Below are 19,995 nucleotides of genomic sequence, written 5' to 3' on the forward strand. Positions count from 1 at the left end.
AGTCTCCTTCAGGATAGAGTACAAGGTATCCCTCCTTACCCATCAGTGCATCCACAGCAACGCCCCCTCATATCTAAAGGAACTCATCGCTCCCCCGACCTCCACCCACTCCCTCTGCTCTGGAAACTCAAACACACTCAAACCCAAACAAAAGACGAACCTCAGCACCATGGGCGACCGGGCCTTCTGCTCAGCTGCTCCTCGGCTGTGGAATGCCCTCCCCGGCCATCTGAGAGCACCACAGTCCGTTGAGGCATTCAAAAGGGGACTAAAAACATGTATTTTTAACAAGGCATTTGCCTAAATGGACCTACTGGTGCCTTGTTTGTGGCGGTGAATATGCATGTTTGTCTCAAGGCTAGTCCTACATGCATCAACAAAGCGCATGTCGTGATTTTATGCTCTGCCATTATTACTATCTAAAATGTAATAAATTGTGGAATATTACTAATATGAGCTGTGTATGAACTAGGGCTGATCCCTATTAGTCGACTAATCGGTCGAAAGGAGCCGTAGTCGACTGGCCAACCTCTTAGTCGAATATAATTATTATTATTATTATATTTTTTTATAATTTATTTTAAATTTTTATCATTCTTTCCAAAAGAAAAGAGGCCTAGAAGCGTGGCTAATGCTAATGGCACGCATACCAGATGCTAACTGCCTACGAAAACAAGCACAGAGGCACTGGAAGAGGAGTTCACCCATCTAATGAACACACTAGACTAGACAAATATCAAGATGTATCCATCAGTGGACCAATTGCATGCTTTTGCAGAGAACAAGAAGCCTTCAGTCGACTCCTTCAGACATTAAGCACCCCCCACAGCCCAAATGGAATGATACAAAAAAAAATTAAATTTAGAATAAATATAAAAAATATTATATATATATATATATATATATATATATATATATATGTTTTTTTTTTTTTTTTTTTGTCAACCAATAGTCGACTAACAGCAAATTTTGGCCAATCATAGTCGACCATCCAAATCCTTAGTCGAGGACAGCCCTAGTATGAACCAAGCGTCCTATGATCTCACACTCTTAGGAGCAAAACAGAAAAAAGCATTTCATGTAAAAGTATTCTGTATTTTTGTATGACAACTAATAAAGAAACTTGAACTTGAAACTTGTGTGTGAAAAATTTGGTATATATTTTTTTGGCTGTCTAGAGCTAACTGTGATCTGAATGTTTCTTTCATTTCATTGGTTGTTTTATAAATATTTATTTTATTATCTTATCTCCTTTCATGTAGCACTTTGAGATTTGTTCCAAATGTAAAGTGCGTTACAAATAAAATGTATTATTATTATTAGATGTTTGACAGAGATGTTTGACAGTGATGTTTGACAGTGGAACGCAGTGGAACCAACTCTTAGTGTAGGAGTGTGTAAATATTCCTGCCTAGGAAAATTATAATTATGATAATGCTCTCTCTCTCCATCTCTCCTCCTTTCTGCCCTCTCTTATGCTCCTCATCTACCTTTTCCCCTCATCTCCTTTCCTTTCCTCTCCCCACGTTCTGCCTCCCCTTCTCTCATCATCTTCTACGGTCTTCTCTCTTTGTGGTCTCCTCCTCTCCTCTCAGGACACGGCCAGTCTGAAGGTGCCACCATCCTGCACACCCTCTGAGCTGATGGAGCAGGCGCTGCGGAAGTGGCTGACCACCCACGGCCCCACCGAGGACGAGGCACGACGGGGCCAGTACGTCCTGCGTGTCAGCCACCGCCTGGAGTTCCTCTGCGGGGACCACCCCCTCATCCAGTACAAGGTGGGCAGGGTGGCTATATATATATAGGTATATAATTAATGAATGCAGGATTATGATCAGTATGGGTAATTTTTTTGTATGTCCCGTCAATGTATGAATAAGGACTCCCTCGAAAACGAGATGGCATATCTCAAGGGGTTTATCCTTCAAATAAATGTCAATGTTGGAAAGTGGGGTCTACTGTATCGCGTACACCCGCTTGTGTTTGCCAGTGATAAGGTTCTGTGCATGAAGCATTCCAGTGATAAGGTTCTGTGCATGAAGCATTCCAGTGATAAGCGTCTGTGCATGAAGCATTTCTGTGATAAGGTTCTGTGCATGAAGCATTCCAGTGATAAGGGTCTGTGCATTGAAGCATTCCAGTGATAAGGGTCTGTGCATGAAGCATGCCAGTGATAAGGGTCTGTGCATTGAAGCATTCCAGTGATAAGGGTCTGTGCATGAAGCATGCCAGTGATAAGCGTCTGTGCATGAAGCATGCCAGTGATAAGGGTCTGTGCATGAAGCATTTCTGGGATAAGGGTCTGTGCATTGAAGCATTCCAGTGATAAGGGTCTGTGCATGAAGCATTTCTGGGATAAGGGTCTGTGCATGAAGCATTTCTGGGATAAGGGTCTGTCCATGAAGCATTCCAGTGATAAGGGTCTGTGCATGAAGCATTCCAGTGATCAGGGTCTGTGCATGAAGCATGCCAGTGATAAGGGTCTGTGCATGAAGCATACCAGTGATAAGGGTCTGTGCATGAAGCATTCCAGTGATAAGGTTCTGTGCATGAAGCATGCCAGTGATAAGGGTCTGTGCATGAAGCATTCCAGTGATAAGGTTCTGTCCATGAAGCATTCCAGTGATCAGGGTCTGTGCATGAAGCATGCCAGTGATAAGGGTCTGTGCATGAAGCATACCAGTGATAAGGGTCTGTGCATGAAGCATTCCAGTGATAAGGTTCTGTCCATGAAGCATTCCAGTGATCAGGGTCTGTGCATGAAGCATGCCAGTGATAAGGGTCTGTGCATGAAGCATTTCCATAAAGCCCTTTCTCTGTTTTCTGTCAAGTCGTAAATAATACTTAACATGACCAGCGGCAGTCCAAGCACCCCATCAAAGCCAGCCTTGTATTCCAAGTCTCTATATACACTGCCTGGTCCGCGTTTGAGAAAGTCCCCCTGTTTTTAAATGGAAACCGGACCAGCATTGGGAATTGAAATCAAAACAATAATTACAGTTTTGTCAGCTACTGAATGACTATTCAGTTTGAATGGCTGCTCTCTGTTTCTTAATGGGTTGAATAAGGACAATTTCTCATGCCAAAGGTTTTGGCAACAATATCCCGAGCTCTGTGTCATGACCCCCCCCCCCCCCCCCCCCCCTCCTTCCCTTGGAAGCTTTTCAGACTTAATAAAAAAAATATTAATATTAGTCATTGTACTCTGCAGTAGAGAAACCCACATTGCTCTGAGATTATAAAACACTTACAATAACATCAACTATCAATTTTAGGTTTTCTACACAACTATTGTACTATCTCAGGCCCCGTTTAGACGAGCGTTTTGTGAACAGAAACCGCAAAAGTCATCTTTTGCGGTTTCACTTTTAATTTTACGTTTAGACGAGCGTTTTGCAGTGGAATTCTCCGTGCAGACGACGCTGTAACGACGGAGACCCGCTGTCACACGATTGGCGCATATGTCACATGACGTGCTGTGAAGACCCGCCCTACTCTGCCTCTGATTCGCAGACTGTGGATGGGGAATGTGATTGCACCAAAGCAGAGTCACTCACAGACAGTGGGTCCACCGTCCACTCACGCCGCGGGACAGATTCTTGTGTATTTAACCCTTTCACTGCCACACGACAGCCGGTTGTGTGATAGTAAAGGGGTAACCTTCTGTCGTGTGGCAGTGAAAGGGTTAAAAGTACTGCCAATGTAGCCTTCAGGTGATCTCCGTTGATATAAGTCAGACATACTTGCTTTGTTTACGTCTCGGCTACTGGCGCATACCTGCTACCTGTGACGTAAGCAGTACGCGCAACCAGAGCCGTGACAACCATGTGACAACCCTTTCGTCATCGTTTTAACAGATTTATACGGTTTGATAGTTTAGACGAAAGCGCAAAGCTTTAGCGTTTCTAGGAATTCCACCCTGGAAGGTAGTCTCACTTTTTTGCGGTTTCACCCCGTAAAAACGCCGTTTCCGTATAAACGAAAGGCACATCTGTAAAAATATTTTTGCGGATTCACCTGCTAGCGTTTCCGTCTAAACGGGGCCTCAGAGGCCTGCGGTTGTACAGTTAAATGATCATGGCTGGTGTTGATTCTTCTCACCAGCAGGTGGGTATACAAACCTAGAAAAGATACTTTCTAGTTCTACCGTGATTTGAACTCTAAACCTGAACCGGAGCCAGACGGACCTACTGGGTAAAACTGAGGGCTCTTTGCAAATAAAAATGTGACTCTGTCTTTGGAACGGCCTCTCCTTAAGTATTACATCAGCCCATTCAGTTGCTCATTTTTAAGACTTTTTTTTTTTATCTACTTTTTTCTCCCCCTTTTTTCTGTATTTTTCTCCCATCCCAATTTAGTCGTTATGCCAATTCCCTGCCCTCCCTTCCTGGTCGTTGCGTGCATTTGCCCCCCACTTGCCGGTCTAGGGAGGGTTGATAGATACTATCACATGTCCCCTCCGATACATGTGGAGTCAGCCAGCCGCTTCTTTTCACCTGACAGCGAGGACTCTCACTGGGGGAGCGTAACGCGTGGGAGGCTCACACTACTTCCCCCAGTTCCCTTCCTCGCTGAGCAGGCGCCCCGACCGACCTGTAGGAGTCGCTGTTTACAACGACCAGGATACACACCCCACCAGCTTCCCACCCGCTAACACTGCCAATTGGTTAGTATGGACGACCGACCAAGCCGGAGGTACCGCTGACAGCTGGATTCGATACCAGTGTCTCTGCGGTGGTAGGCAGGCGCTACCCAGACGTGCTTTTAAGACGCTGTTAACTCTTTGACTGCCACGCTGTTTTTCCATCTTTACTCCCTGGAGCCAGCTTTTTTGACCATTTTCACGATGTTTGCAGACCCATCGTATATTCTATATTATAGCTATGGAGACAATAGTATGGCTTATTTGACAGGCACTACTTATACTCTACATGCCTTCGTTCGTTCGCTATCCCATTTTACGATGCTGGGATAATTACAAAGGCATGTTTTATGATGGGGTTCGGTAAAATAGATGTTACCTTTTGTCAGCAGGTCCACCAAAACCCTGTCCACTCTTGCTCCAACTTCCAAGTGTCTTAGGTCAGAACAGGATCAATAAATATAATGTTAGTTGGCCCGTTAGCAACGCCAGGCTAACGTTACATTCAGGAACTTACATCCAAACAGCCTCTTTGAAAATACTAGAATCCAACATAGTCTGGTGAAAACGCACCTTATGTTATGGATGGATCATCACCGTTTGTCCTCTTCATAATAATATCAAATAGTTCTCTCTAGGCGATCGCCATTGTAGGCGATCGCCCAGCTGTAGTCTGGGGAGCTCTCAACTCATCGACAAATAATGTTACCTCCTCGGCCGGTTTGACTATAGTATTTTTATGATTTACCAGAAGTGTGGAGTCCAATGTAGTCTGGTGAAAACGCACGTTATCATCCATAAGTGTGATTGTTTTGTCCTCTTCTAATCTTCTAATCACAAGTCACGATCGCTATAGCTCACTGCTGCTCGCTCTCTGCTTTGAGTGCTAGACAGACACTCCCCACACTAAAGTGGCCCTACGCTAAACTAGCCCAGTTCAAAAGGTAGGTGATACTGCCACCTAGGGTTGCACGGTATACCGGTATTGGTATAGTACCGCGGTACTAGAGTGTTCGAAATTATACTATACTGCGTTTGGGGGAAAAACGGTACTTTAAAAACAAAATTATTTATTCATTTATGCATGCGAATGCCTTCCTATTGGAGCACAGCGCTGCTGTCAGTGGTGACGTTGCGCTAGTTTACCGGAAGCAACCTTCTGGAATGAAGAACAACAAACTCTAGTTGAGACGAGAGCTGGCATAGCTCGTCCAACGAACGTTGGCATCGGTGGCACGACCGCAGCGCCGACAGGAGCCACCGCGGCACGCGGCGCCAGTTGTCGTGGCCATCGGCAGTCGCAGTGAGGATCTCCGTCGACCGACGCCGGCCGGCCAGCTCTGACTAGAGTTGTAGCTCGCTGGCTATATGGGCTGGCGTTGGCCGAGTTCGCTCCATGCGGGGTGTGCTAGCCAGCCAACGTCAATCAACAAAGATCCTCACCACGACTAGTTAGTTATCATAACCATCGGCAGTCGCGGTGAGGATCTTTGTTGACCAGCGTTGGCCGTTCAGCACATTTTGCACGGGGCGAACTCGGGTGGCGTTGGCCTGTATAGCTGGCGAGCTATGGTTCTAGCCGGAGCTAGCCAGGCGACGGAGATCCTCACTGCGATTGTCGATGGTTGTGGTGGCCGGCGTCACGTGCTGCGGTGGCTCCTGTCAGCGCTGCGGTCATGCCGTCGATGCCAACACTCGCCGGACGAGCCATGCCGGCCCCCGTGACTACAGTTCCTTATACGAGCATTAGAAAATGTCCACAATGCTATTCGCAAGAATAGAAAATAAATTTAAATGCCTAATAATAGCCTAAACTGCCGTGCTGAAAGCTAGTAAACACAGCATCTCTATGGCTTAGTCACAAACGTGATTTATACAGAGACATTTGACAATTGCCCATTAATGGTTCATACATACTGTATAAAGACAACGGAAATCTATTTTATTTTTGTTAAACAACCATGTGACAACCCTTTCGTCATCGTTTTAACAGATTTATACGGTTTGATAGTTTAGACGAAAGCGCAAAGCTTTAGCGTTTCTAGGAATTCCACCCTGGAAGGTAGTCTCACTTTTTTGCGGTTTCACCCCGTAAAAACGCCGTTTCCGTATAAACGAAAGGCACATCTGTAAAAATATTTTTGCGGATTCACCTGCTAGCGTTTCCGTCTAAACGGGGCCTCAGAGGCCTGCGGTTGTACAGTTAAATGATCATGGCTGGTGTTGATTCTTCTCACCAGCAGGTGGGTATACAAACCTAGAAAAGATACTTTCTAGTTCTACCGTGATTTGAACTCTAAACCTGAACCGGAGCCAGACGGACCTACTGGGTAAAACTGAGGGCTCTTTGCAAATAAAAATGTGACTCTGTCTTTGGAACGGCCTCTCCTTAAGTATTACATCAGCCCATTCAGTTGCTCATTTTTAAGATTTTTTTTTTTTATCTACTTTTTTCTCCCCCTTTTTTCTGTATTTTTCTCCCATCCCAATTTAGTCGTTATGCCAATTCCCTGCCCTCCCTTCCTGGTCGTTGCGTGCATTTGCCCCCCACTTGCCGGTCTAGGGAGGGTTGATAGATACTATCACATGTCCCCTCCGATACATGTGGAGTCAGCCAGCCGCTTCTTTTCACCTGACAGCGAGGACTCTCACTGGGGGAGTGTAACGCGTGGGAGGCTCACACTACTTCCCCCAGTTCCCTTCCTCGCTGAGCAGGCGCCCCGACCGACCTGTAGGAGTCGCTGTTTACAACGACCAGGATACACACCCCACCAGCTTCCCACCCGCTAACACTGCCAATTGGTTAGTATGGACGACCGACCAAGCCGGAGGTACCGCTGACAGCTGGATTCGATACCAGTGTCTCTGCGGTGGTAGGCAGGCGCTACCCAGACGTGCTTTTAAGACGCTGTTAACTCTTTGACTGCCACGCTGTTTTTCCATCTTTACTCCCTGGAGCCAGCTTTTTTGACCATTTTCACGATGTTTGCAGACCCATCGTATATTCTATATTATAGCTATGGAGACAATAGTATGGCTTATTTGACAGGCACTACTTATACTCTACATGCCTTCGTTCGTTCGCTATCCCATTTTACGATGCTGGGATAATTACAAAGGCATGTTTTATGATGGGGTTCGGTAAAATAGATGTTACCTTTTGTCAGCAGGTCCACCAAAACCCTGTCCACTCTTGCTCCAACTTCCAAGTGTCTTAGGTCAGAACAGGATCAATAAATATAATGTTAGTTGGCCCGTTAGCAACGCCAGGCTAACGTTACATTCAGGAACTTACATCCAAACAGCCTCTTTGAAAATACTAGAATCCAACATAGTCTGGTGAAAACGCACCTTATGTTATGGATGGATCATCACCGTTTGTCCTCTTCATAATAATATCAAATAGTTCTCTCTAGGCGATCGCCCAGCTGTAGTCTGGGGAGCTCTCAACTCATCGACAAATAATGTTACCTCCTCGGCCGGTTTGACTATAGTATTTTTATGATTTACCAGAAGTGTGGAGTCCAATGTAGTCTGGTGAAAACGCACGTTATCATCCATAAGTGTGATTGTTTTGTCCTCTTCTAATCTTCTAATCACAAGTCACGATCGCTATAGCTCACTGCTGCTCGCTCTCTGCTTTGAGTGCTAGACAGACACTCCCCACACTAAAGTGGCCCTACGCTAAACTAGCCCAGTTCAAAAGGTAGGTGATACTGCCACCTAGGGTTGCACGGTATACCGGTATTGGTATAGTACCGCGGTACTAGAGTGTTCGAAATTATACTATACTGCGTTTGGGGGAAAAACGGTACTTTAAAAACAAAATTATTTATTCATTTATGCATGCGAATGCCTTCCTATTGGAGCACAGCGCTGCTGTCAGTGGTGACGTTGCGCTAGTTTACCGGAAGCAACCTTCTGGAATGAAGAACAACTAACTCTAGTTGAGACGAGAGCTGGCATAGCTCGTCCAACGAACGTTGGCATCGGTGGCACGACCGCAGCGCCGACAGGAGCCACCGCGGCACGCGGCGCCAGTTGTCGTGGCCATCGGCAGTCGCAGTGAGGATCTCCGTCGACCGACGCCGGCCGGCCAGCTCTGACTAGAGTTGTAGCTCGCTGGCTATATGGGCTGGCGTTGGCCGAGTTCGCTCCATGCGGGGTGTGCTAGCCAGCCAACGTCAATCAACAAAGATCCTCACCACGACTAGTTAGTTATCATAACCATCGGCAGTCGCGGTGAGGATCTTTGTTGACCAGCGTTGGCCGTTCAGCACATTTTGCACGGGGCGAACTCGGGTGGCGTTGGCCTGTATAGCTGGCGAGCTATGGTTCTAGCCGGAGCTAGCCAGGCGACGGAGATCCTCACTGCGATTGTCGATGGTTGTGGTGGCCGGCGTCACGTGCTGCGGTGGCTCCTGTCAGCGCTGCGGTCATGCCGTCGATGCCAACACTCGCCGGACGAGCCATGCCGGCCCCCGTGACTACAGTTCCTTATACGAGCATTAGAAAATGTCCACAATGCTATTCGCAAGAATAGAAAATAAATTTAAATGCCTAATAATAGCCTAAACTGCCGTGCTGAAAGCTAGTAAACACAGCATCTCTATGGCTTAGTCACAAACGTGATTTATACAGAGACATTTGACAATTGCCCATTAATGGTTCATACATACTGTATAAAGACAACGGAAATCTATTTTATTTTTGTTAAACAGCCTACAATATGACATAACCTAGTTCTTGATTATGATAGGCTATAATCAGTCTCACTCATCAAAATGTTTTCTAGGTAACTTATGGTATCTCAAACTAATTAGGCCCTCTGCTATGACAAATGTATAATAATACAACCATACTTTTTCTACCCCTTGAATTTTTTTTAACTACAGAAGCCTGCTGCATTTGGCTCACAGAGTGACTCCCCCCACTCAGAAGCAACCTAACCTCCGCTCTTTTTTTAGCAGCATATTAAGTACACAAATTAGTCCAAAGATGATAAAAGGCTCAACAGGGCAGTCACAGAGTTCATCTGTATGGACCAAGTTCCAATATATATACAGTTGAGAAAGCTGGGTACAGAAACCTTGTACAGCAACTGTTTTGAGTGCAAAAAAAGTTCTCCAGCATTTTGAATGCCATTGCTTTTAATTTAATTTATTTATTCTCGTCATTGTTGTGTTTTAAAATAAAGAACAATAATGACATCTGAGAGTGTTTCCCTGATTTTGAGGAAAAGTACCAAAAGTATCAAAGTATCGAAATTAGTATTGGTATAGTATCGAAACAAAAATGTTGGTATCGTGACAACCCTACTGCCACCTGTCGGGATTCAATCGTCATTTCAATTATAACTTAATCAGAGGTGCCAGGAAGGTCCGCGGGACTGTTTATAATAATAATAATAATAATAATAATAATAATAATAATAATAATAATAATAATAATAATAATAATAATAATAATAATAATAATAATAATAATAATAATAATAATAATAAAAAAAAAAAAAAAAACAAGATATCTAGTTTTTGCCGCTCAAGCGCTGGCTTTCAGAAACGAGATATCTCATTTTTGGCACTCAATGAGTTAAAAGCCTTACTTTACTCATAGGCATTATCCTAATCTGTTATAGGTTGTTAGGTTTTGTGTTTCCATCAGTTTTTTTTTAGGTTTTATTTATCCCTTACCTACTCTTACTAGTTACGCAGCCGGCCAGTATGATAACTCTTTATACCTGTATCACTGTACATAATATGATTAATATTATTAATCATAATATTAATACTACAACTCTGTACATACATATGATTACACTACACTTATCATTACTAATTTATATACGTTTTTATCACATGTACATTGTATATTAGTATTGCACTTTACTGTTATCTTTGCACTCTGGTTGGAGGCCAAACCTCTTTTTTTTTCTTTTTTTTACTGTACTTTTACTCAGGGCTTGACATTAACACCTGACCACCGGCCAAATGCTGGTAGAATTCGGCTGTGGCCGGTAACTGTCATTCTACCGGCCACAGTGGCCGGTGACTTTTTTTCTATGAAAAAAAAACATTGTAGTCTACAAAAGGCATCGGCAATAATTAAGTCAATCCAAGTGATACTACATAATACTACAACTCCCACAACAATTTGGAAAAGTGCATTACCGGCAGATCCTGGTAGTGGTGCTGTCTCGAGAATAGAGTACCGTAATTTTCGCACTATAAGCCGCACCTGAATATAAGCCGCAGCAGCTAAATTGAATGATGTGTACATATATAAGCCGCACTGGACTATAAGCCGCAGGTGTTTTAATGTTTAATTACAGTCTTCCGACCAGCATTGGGACACAATACTGTCGGACAAATAACAAGAATTAACTCATTTACAAGTTGTATTAAGTTTAGCAAATAAGGGAACAGATAAATAACATTTCAATGCAGTCAAAAAAGCAATATTGCGATTTTTACATTTTCGGGTTTGGTCTCGTCGAGTCACATATAAGCCGCACCGTTATATAAGCCGCAGGGTCGAAAAATGGGGAAAAAAGCCGCGGCTTATAGTCCGAAAATTACGGTACTCCGTACTTGTTTTCAGACCAGATGTAAAAAAAAAAATTCATTCAGGCCTATACTTTTTCTGTTTGCGACGCCTAATTCAGTATGCAGTAAAGGAATATAGCATCAGCCAGATGGCGATCAATAACTGGGAAATCCTTTTTGGGATCCAACCGGCCACAGGTAAGAACGATTTCATGCTGATCAGGCCTTGTTAGCATAGCCAACCAGCCTATGAATGAATGAAAACTTTATTTAACAGATTGCAGAATGGGTACAATACAGTATGGCTCAATACACACAATTGTTAAGGGGATGCAGACCAGAGAAAGACGTTTGTCTTGGTTACATCAGGGCCCCCATTTTCAATTTATAGTGACATTAATGACATACACAACATACATGACATCATGACACATCAGTGTATGATGCTACAATAACGGATGCCGTTATTGGTAATCAATAATCATAAACAACGTCCCGCCCGTCCCCGTCCCCCTTTCATGCATTCATGGTGGAACATGATACCGATCATATGCATTTTGATTTTAAACCTATTCATCATCACGCTATAAAATGGGAACGTATTGATGAAAAAATTATTTTGTGTGGTGATTTTTGGCTGGTGAAAATGCTGAGTGGCTAGTGACTTTGGAAAACCACTAGCCACAGTGGCTAGTGAGCCAAAAAGTTAATGTCAAGCCCTGCTTGTACTGTATAATGACAATACATTTGAATCTAATTTGCTATCGTGCAATTGCGGTTTTATTTAGATTTTTTTGAGAAGGTGCTATACTAATAAATATTTACATATTTCTCACTCACTTTCCAGAACAGAGCCACATTCCCTGAATACCTGAAAACAAAAATAACTCTATTAAAACAACCTTGTCACATCTGATTATCTCTGTTTCCTTCTGTGTTTTAGCCTCTGTGTTTTTATTGCCACCCTAAGGGTAAATCCACAGTATTTCTATAGTTGGAACAACACATTTGTGTCTCATGTGTTGCAAGTAGGGATCCACCGAAATTTCGGCACCGAAACTTTTCGGCGGAAAATGGCAAAAAATTGCCTTTCGGCTTTTGGCCGAAAGAGTTTTTTCACCGAAAATATATCACCGAAACAGAAACAACCTAACAACCTTGCGTGTTGTTGTGGTGATGTCGCGCTGTCGGGAGTCGCGCTGTTTCTATGTAAACTCTGCGCGCAACGCGTCCAATAAATGCGTCTTTAACATGCTTTTATATCCTTATTTACTATATGCCCGTCGCGGTAGGAGTGATCTAATATGCATATTATTCGCGTGTTGTTGTGATGATGTCGCGCTGTCGGGAGTCGCGCTGTTTATATGTTAAGCGTCTTTGAGCACCTGGAAAAGCGCTATATAAAATAGATGTATTATTATTATTATTATTATGTAAACTCTGCGCGCAACGTGTCCAATAAATGCGTCTTTAACATGCTTTTATATCCTTATTTACTATATGCCCGTTGCGGTTCATCACGGAGTGATCTAATATGCATATTATTCAGAGCGAGAGGGGGGGGGGGGGGGGGATTGTGTTTCTCACATTGACGCTGTCTAGTCTGTCACGCGTCTACTGTGCCGAGTCAAGCGAGCACATTCAGCTGGGGACTAGAAAGGTGCGCTCAGTAGAGCACAGATGTCCGCTGCGGCAGCCAGAGAAAAGATGGAATTAATGTACTGTATGCATTCAGAAGTGCTGAATAAATGTTTTATGGACCCATAATAGTGATTATTTATTATTTAAGTTAAGTTTTGCCATAATCATATATTTTTCCATAATCATAATGTTCCACAACATTGGTAAAAAAAATCTATTCTATGAATCATTTTCGGCCTTTCGGTTTTCGGCCAACTGTTTTCTATTTTCGGTATCTGTTTTGGCCAAGAATTTCCCATTTGGTGCATCCCTAGTTGCAAGGCTTTGTTTTATGTTTACACTAAATGGCAGAAAGGTTAATATCCATCTTCATATACCACACCTTCAGACTCTATGCTTTCCAACAAAAGTCATTAAATGATGCATCTTACAACATAAATATAGTCAACTTTTTTTATTTTTATTAATTTTTTGCAGAGACATGTCAACGGCCAAGTTCCACAATAGGACAGACACGTCTTATATATGCTCTCATGGGTCCTGAGTTGAAAGTGCTAACCCTCGCTCTCATGGGTCCTGAGTTGAAAGTGCTAACCCTCGCTCTCATGGGTCCTGAGTTGAAAGTGTTATCCCTTGCTCTCATGGGTCCTGAGTTGAAAGTGCTAACCCTCGTTCTCATGGGTCCTGAGTTGAAAGTGCTAACCCTCGCTCTCATGGGTCCTGAGTTGAAGGTGCTAACCCTCGCTCTCATGGGTCCTGAGTTGAAAGTGCTAACCCTCGCTCTCATGGGTCCTGAGTTGAAAGTGCTAACCCTTGCTCTCATGGGTCCTGAGTTGAAGGTGCTAACCCTTGCTCTCATGGGTCTTGCATTGCAGTACATCCGGGCATGCATCCAGGCCAAGGAGTCGCCGCATCTCACCCTGGTCCACAACCACACAATTAAGGCCATGTTCGAGAAGGAGACCTCTACTATTGGAGCCGTGGTCACCCGCAAATCCTCCAACCCACCATTACCCCTGCCACCCAAGAGGAGGGCACCCACGGTCAGTTTCTGTTTCTGTTTGTGTGCGACTGTGTGTAGTTGGGATTAATGAATGTGCACTCGATTCATGTAAACAATAAATTGCAGTTTCTTTACCAACCATCATATAAAATGTGTTTGTTAACCTCTTAAGCATTGGCACGTCACAGCACTTTGCTCTCGTCTGTCGGCTCTGGTCTGCGTTTTCCCAGATCAACCAATACATTGTTGCAAAGTTGAATTTGCCGCCTTTTGATTGTCACTACACTCAACCTATTGCGTGATTCCATTATCGAGTTACAAGACTAAACATCCGGGCGAGCATCATTTGACAAGCCATTCGGAAGAGTGACCACGTCCGGTTGTGAACGGTCCCTGAACTGACCCAGTCACCACTGATGGTGAAAATTATTGACCACTATTGTTTCTTTATTGTGTAAGAAACTTCAGAATGTTACCTTTCAAAAGAGACCATCATCATGCATGTGCTATACGTATAAAGTATAATCAGTCGCAAATTACTTTGGGTATGCAATCGTCATTTTATTTGTATTTTTTATAAATAGCCCCATTTTTGTCCAATGCTTAAGAGGTTAAAGGTCCTATATGATGGGAAATCCAGTTTGCCTATATATATATAATTTTTTTTGTGGACTGGGTTGCACATTGAAAGAGCTGTTCAGAACTGGCCCCACGTCTGACGTTATATTTTAAGACATTCTGTCATCTTTTAATCCAACATTTGTATAGGGCAGTCCTGTTGGGAAGAACATCCACTTCCTGAATAGAAAGTGAGGAGAACCAGCCCTGGTGTGTTTCTGTTGGGTTGAGGGTATCTGGGTAACCATCTGACATTGAATCATTAATCATTAAGAGGTTAAACAAACACATTCTCCACGCGTCTATCACGAGGAAGTACATTTAGAAAAGGATCAGAGTTCCTGCAGCGAACCCTGCCGTCAACACACACCGCTAGCAGCTCAGCCACCACGGCCAGCAGGCGCACCCTGCCATCAACACACACCGCTCCGCAGCTCAGCCACCAGGGCCAGCAGGCGCACCCTGCCGTCAACACACACCGCTCAGCCACCAGGGCCAGCAGGCGCACCCTGCCATCAACACACACCGCTCAGCCACCACGGCCAGCAGGCGCACCCTGCCATCAACACACACCGCTCAGCCACCAGGGCCAGCAGGCGCACCCTGCCATCAACACACACCGCTCAGCCACCACGGCCAGCAGGCGCACCCTGCCATCAACACACACCGCTCAGCCACCAGGGCCAGCAGGCGCACCCTGCCATCAACACACACCGCTCAGCCACCACGGCCAGCAAGCGCACCCTGCCATCAACACACACCGCTCAGCCACCACGGCCAGCAGGCGCACCCTGCCATCAACACACACCGCTCAGCCACCACGGCCAGCAGGCGCACCCTGCCATCAACACACACCGCTCAGCCACCAGGGCCAGCAGGCGCACCCTGCCATCAACACACACCGCTCCGCAGCTCAGCCACCAGGGCCAGCAGGCGCACCCTGCCATCAACACACACCGCTCAGCCACCGCGGCCAGCAGGCGCACCCTGCCATCAACACACACCGCTCCGCAGCTCAGCCACCACACCCTACAGGCGCGCAGCAACGGCCCTCTTTGATGTATACCCTCCTTCTTTTAAAGGTCGGGTACAATTTAATTGGGGCTCGTTAGCGTTGTCGCCTGTGGGCTTTTAGTGCCTGGTACCATGGCAACTGTGTCCCGTGGTGACGTGCGTCGCCCACAGCAGGACCGCAGGATTGTAAATAATACAGCCATCGATCATCGACATTATCCGTCCAATTATCTGACCGCTTCTATATTTACTGATCTGCTGATATGGGATAGATGAAGGCAGTATATGCTTACACTGGTCCTGGTGTTGTGTTATCACTGTGGACGGGGAGATGAGGAAAGAGGAGATCTGGAGAGACTGAAACAGACGGATGATGGGAGAACGACCTTGAAATATTGAACGAAGGTCGGGGTTCTTGGTTCATTGTGATTTTTGGTTTCTATTTTCACTGGGCCATTGATTGATTGATTGATTGAAAAGTTTATTAACAGATTGCAGAATGGGTACAGTACAGCTCAGTACATACAATTGTTAAGGGGATGCAGACCAGAGAAAGACTTTCGTCTTGTTTACATCAGGGTCCCCCATTTTCAATTCATCATAACATATATGACATACATGACATACAGATAGACAGTACTGCTACATCTATACATTTATGACATATCAGATTTGCAAATACAGTACTGTTTGTGATACAAAAGTGTCCAGAAAAAGAGTGTATATACATTTGGCATAGAAACTGTACATTGGTGGAGGTTGGTGGGGTGGGGTTGGGTGGGTGGGTGAGGGCTGTACATTGGAGGTGGGGGGGGGGGGGGGGGGGGGTTGGGTAGGGGACACACACACATTTTACACTGTACATTGGAATACTGACAAAGCCTTACTTGGTAACGGGTGACTCGTAGTTCCAAAGAAGATCCATTTCATGGGTGGGGCGACAGTGGCTCAGGAGGTGGAGCAGCCATCTGGTAATCTGAAGGTTAGGATTAGACAGTGGATCAGCAGGTGGTAGAGCAGTCATCTGGTAATCTGAAGGTTAGGGTTAGACAGTGGCTCAGGAGGTAGAGCAGTCATCTGGTAATCTGAAGGTTAGGGTTAGTACTAACCCCCCCCCCCCTTTCCTGAAAGGTGCCAGTGAGTTCTCGCCACCAGGCCAGTAGGTCTGGTTACATGCCACACAATCATGAAAACATCTCATGAGATTTATTGAAACACCTCCACCTTGCTCTTAAACAGCCTCCCATCAGACTCTGTCACAGTATGACACAGTATTAAAATTTTACAGTTGCAACCTAGTAAAAGGGTTGATGCAAAAATGCAGCATCTCGCAGCTTTCATCGGTGTGTGATGTTTTTCAAGTAAAATTAGTAATGATAATAAAAACAACTATAAAATGTGTAATATTTGCATGGTTTACGCTGCAAAGTCTATTTAATTTGTAATGGGGGGGGGGGTATAATAACCAACCAACGGCCAAACAAACAAGACATTCACCTGACTTGACCCCCATCACACCCTTGGCATTGTGCATCACTACATAACACGTCTCAAAGCCATGAAAGAAATGCCCTAGTTTTTCTCCGAAATGATGGCCTCTGCATGCAAATAATACAATAAGGAAAAGTGGTCAGGGTTTGACTGCCTGGAATATGATTTATTAAAGAGGTCTGGGATCCATCAGCTGTTAGGATGAATGGAGTCAGAAATACAGAAATTAGCTGTGAGTGAGAGAGAGAGAGAGAGAGAGGGGAGAGAGGGATGGGAGAGAAGGGAGTGGAGGGGGAGAGAGAGGGGAGTGGAGGGGGAGAGAGATGAGTGGAGGGGGAGAGAGGGGGGGGGGGGGTGAGGGAGAGAGAGATGGTTGGAGATCAGGTCAGCCTGTGGGACGGCAGTTGGCCCAATAAGGAAGTGAGACTTGTTTTGTTTTCTTTGGCAAAGGAGTCTCCTCTCACTTGATGCCCCCCGTTACGCTGCAAGAAAGACTATTCACTATTGGTTGGAGAGGAGAGGGACACAGTGTTCTGTGGGTGCAGTCCATGGAGGCACATGCTATTATATCTCACACACACACACACACACACACACACACACACACACACACACACACACACACACACACACACACACAATTATAAACTACAGGCCGTCTCAAGAAGTCAGAAGCCAATTACACACAAATGCACTTAGCGTACACATGCACAAGAAATTCTAAACGAGAAATGCACTCAACTTAATAACCTTCACAAGAGGACAGACAGACACACACACACACACACATTCATTCATTCATTCATTCATTCATTCATTCATGCATACATACAGTACACACACACTATCATTAAGACACACACACACACACACACACACACACACACACACACACACGGGGAGGCAGCGAACAGCAGGAAGTGTGCTGGTTAGTCATGATGAATCATGTGATGCTGTTTGTCCTGCAGAGAGTGCTGCTGCTGACCTTCGCACATTTACTCTGCTTGACATCAGAGTGACCCGGACGACCTTCACACTGCTCTGTGTTGAGGCCAGCTGGACGTCTGGACTTTTCTTGTAGTCCTCGCCTTGAAACGGGGTCCAGTTCTAGGGTCCGGGCTTGGGCTTTAGGGTTAATGTTAAAACTAGGCTAAGGGTTAAGGCGAGGCGGTTAGTGGTCAAGGTTTGGGAGTCGGACAGTGGGAGGTCCTCACAAGTGTAGTAACGTGAGACTGTGTGTGGCAAGTGGGGGACTGCGATCAGGCAGAATATGTGGAGTATGTCATGTTGTTGTTACAGTAAATTATACTACCACCCGCTTACTCATTGCCACCCCCCCCCCTCTCTCTCTCTCTTTCTCTCTCTCTCTCTCTCTCTCTCTCTGCCACCAGCAAGTGCAAACGTGTGTGTGGGACGTGTCCAACCAGTTTAAGATTGTACTGCTAAACGGCAGCAAGGTGAATGCAGAGGAAACTGCCAAGGTAAGCTTAGCGGCTGCATCCACTATGGAAATCTGAGTGGGAATGCTCCGATACAGGGATATTGATAATTGGGCTGATACTTGCCTAAAATAGATACTAGCCTAAAGTAGATACTAGCCTAAAGTAGATACTAGCCTAAAATAGATACTAGCCTAAAGTAGATACTAGCCTAAAATTGATACTAGCCTAAAGTAGATACTAGCCTAAAGTAGATACTAGCCTAAAATAGATGCTAGCCTATAATAGATACTATCCTAAAGTAGATACTAGCCTAAAGTAGATACTAGCCTAAAGTAGATACTGTCCTAAAATAGATACTAGCCTAAAGTAGATACTATCCTAAAATAGATACTAGCCTAAAATAGATGCTAGCCTATAATAGATACTATCCTAAAGTAGATACTAGCCTAAAGTAGATACTAGCCTAAAGTAGATGCTAGCCTAAAGTAGATACTAGCCTAAAATTGATACTAGCCTAAAGTAGTTAGTAGCATAAAAGACATACTAGCATAAAGTAGATACTAGCCTAAAATTGATACTAGCCTAAAGTAGATACTAGCCTATAATAGATACTATCCTAAAGTAGATACTAGCCTAAAGTAGATACTAGCCTAAAGTAGATACTGTCCTAAAATAGATACTAGCCTAAAGTAGATACTATCCTAAAATAGATACTAGCCTAAAATAGATGCTAGCCTATAATAGATACTATCCTAAAGTAGATACTAGCCTAAAGTAGATACTAGCCTAAAGTAGATGCTAGCCTAAAGTAGATACTAGCCTAAAATTGATACTAGCCTAAAGTAGTTAGTAGCATAAAAGACATACTAGCATAAAGTAGATACTAGCCTAAAATTGATACTAGCCTAAAGTAGTTAGTAGCATAAAAGACATACTAGCATAAAGTAGATACTAGCCTAAAATTGATACTAGCCTAAAGTAGATGGTAGCCTAAAATTGATACTAGCCTAAAGTAGATACTAGCCTATAATAGATACTATCCTAAAGTAGATACTAGCCTAAAATTGATACTAGCCTAAAGTAGATAGTAGCCTAAAAGACATACTAGCATAAAGTAGATACTAGTCTAAAATTGATACTAGCCTAAAGTAGATACTAGCCTATAATAGATACTATCCTAAAGTAGATACTAGCCTAAAGTAGATACTAGCCTAAAATAGATACTAGCCTAAAGTAGATACTAGCCTAAGTCCTAAGATACATACTAGCCTAAAGTAGATACTAGCCTAAAATACATACGAGCCAAAAAATATATTACTTACTTACTTATCCCCATTGCGCCGTCTGGCGCACAGGCCAGCAACTACGTTTCTCAACAACGTCTTTGGCCATAATAATGGATTAAATTTGTACCGCGCTCTACATTCGTGAGAATCTCAGAGTGCTACAGGAGAATAAAGACAAAAGTTAAATGAATAAAACAATTTAAAATGAATAAAAACAATTAAAAAGACTAACAACCAGTGAAATGGAAGAACCTAAGAGTAAAATAAAATAAAAATAATAGTAAAATGAATAGAAGTATAAAAAAAAAAAAAA

The 19,995-nt window shown here is 44.0% G+C and overlaps 1 protein-coding gene across 3 annotated transcripts in view; it reads left to right on the forward strand.

Annotated features, from left to right (window-relative positions):
• Nucleotides 1-19,995, forward strand: part of pik3cb (phosphatidylinositol-4,5-bisphosphate 3-kinase, catalytic subunit beta) — a 277,178-nt gene that overhangs the window by 218,230 nt on the left and 38,953 nt on the right. For all 3 annotated transcript variants that reach the window (XM_084332779.1, XM_084332778.1, XM_084332780.1), the window contains 3 exons: nt 1,596-1,778; nt 13,704-13,871; nt 18,346-18,435. In XM_084332779.1, the coding sequence (XP_084188905.1) occupies nt 1,596-1,778; nt 13,704-13,871; nt 18,346-18,435 (441 nt within the window). The remainder of the gene's footprint in view (nt 1-1,595; nt 1,779-13,703; nt 13,872-18,345; nt 18,436-19,995) is intronic.

The sequence above is a fragment of the Notolepis coatsorum genome (genome assembly GCF_963971535.1).
Source record: "Notolepis coatsorum genome assembly, chromosome: 1".
In the NCBI taxonomy this organism is placed as follows: domain Eukaryota; kingdom Metazoa; phylum Chordata; class Actinopteri; order Aulopiformes; family Paralepididae; genus Notolepis; species Notolepis coatsorum.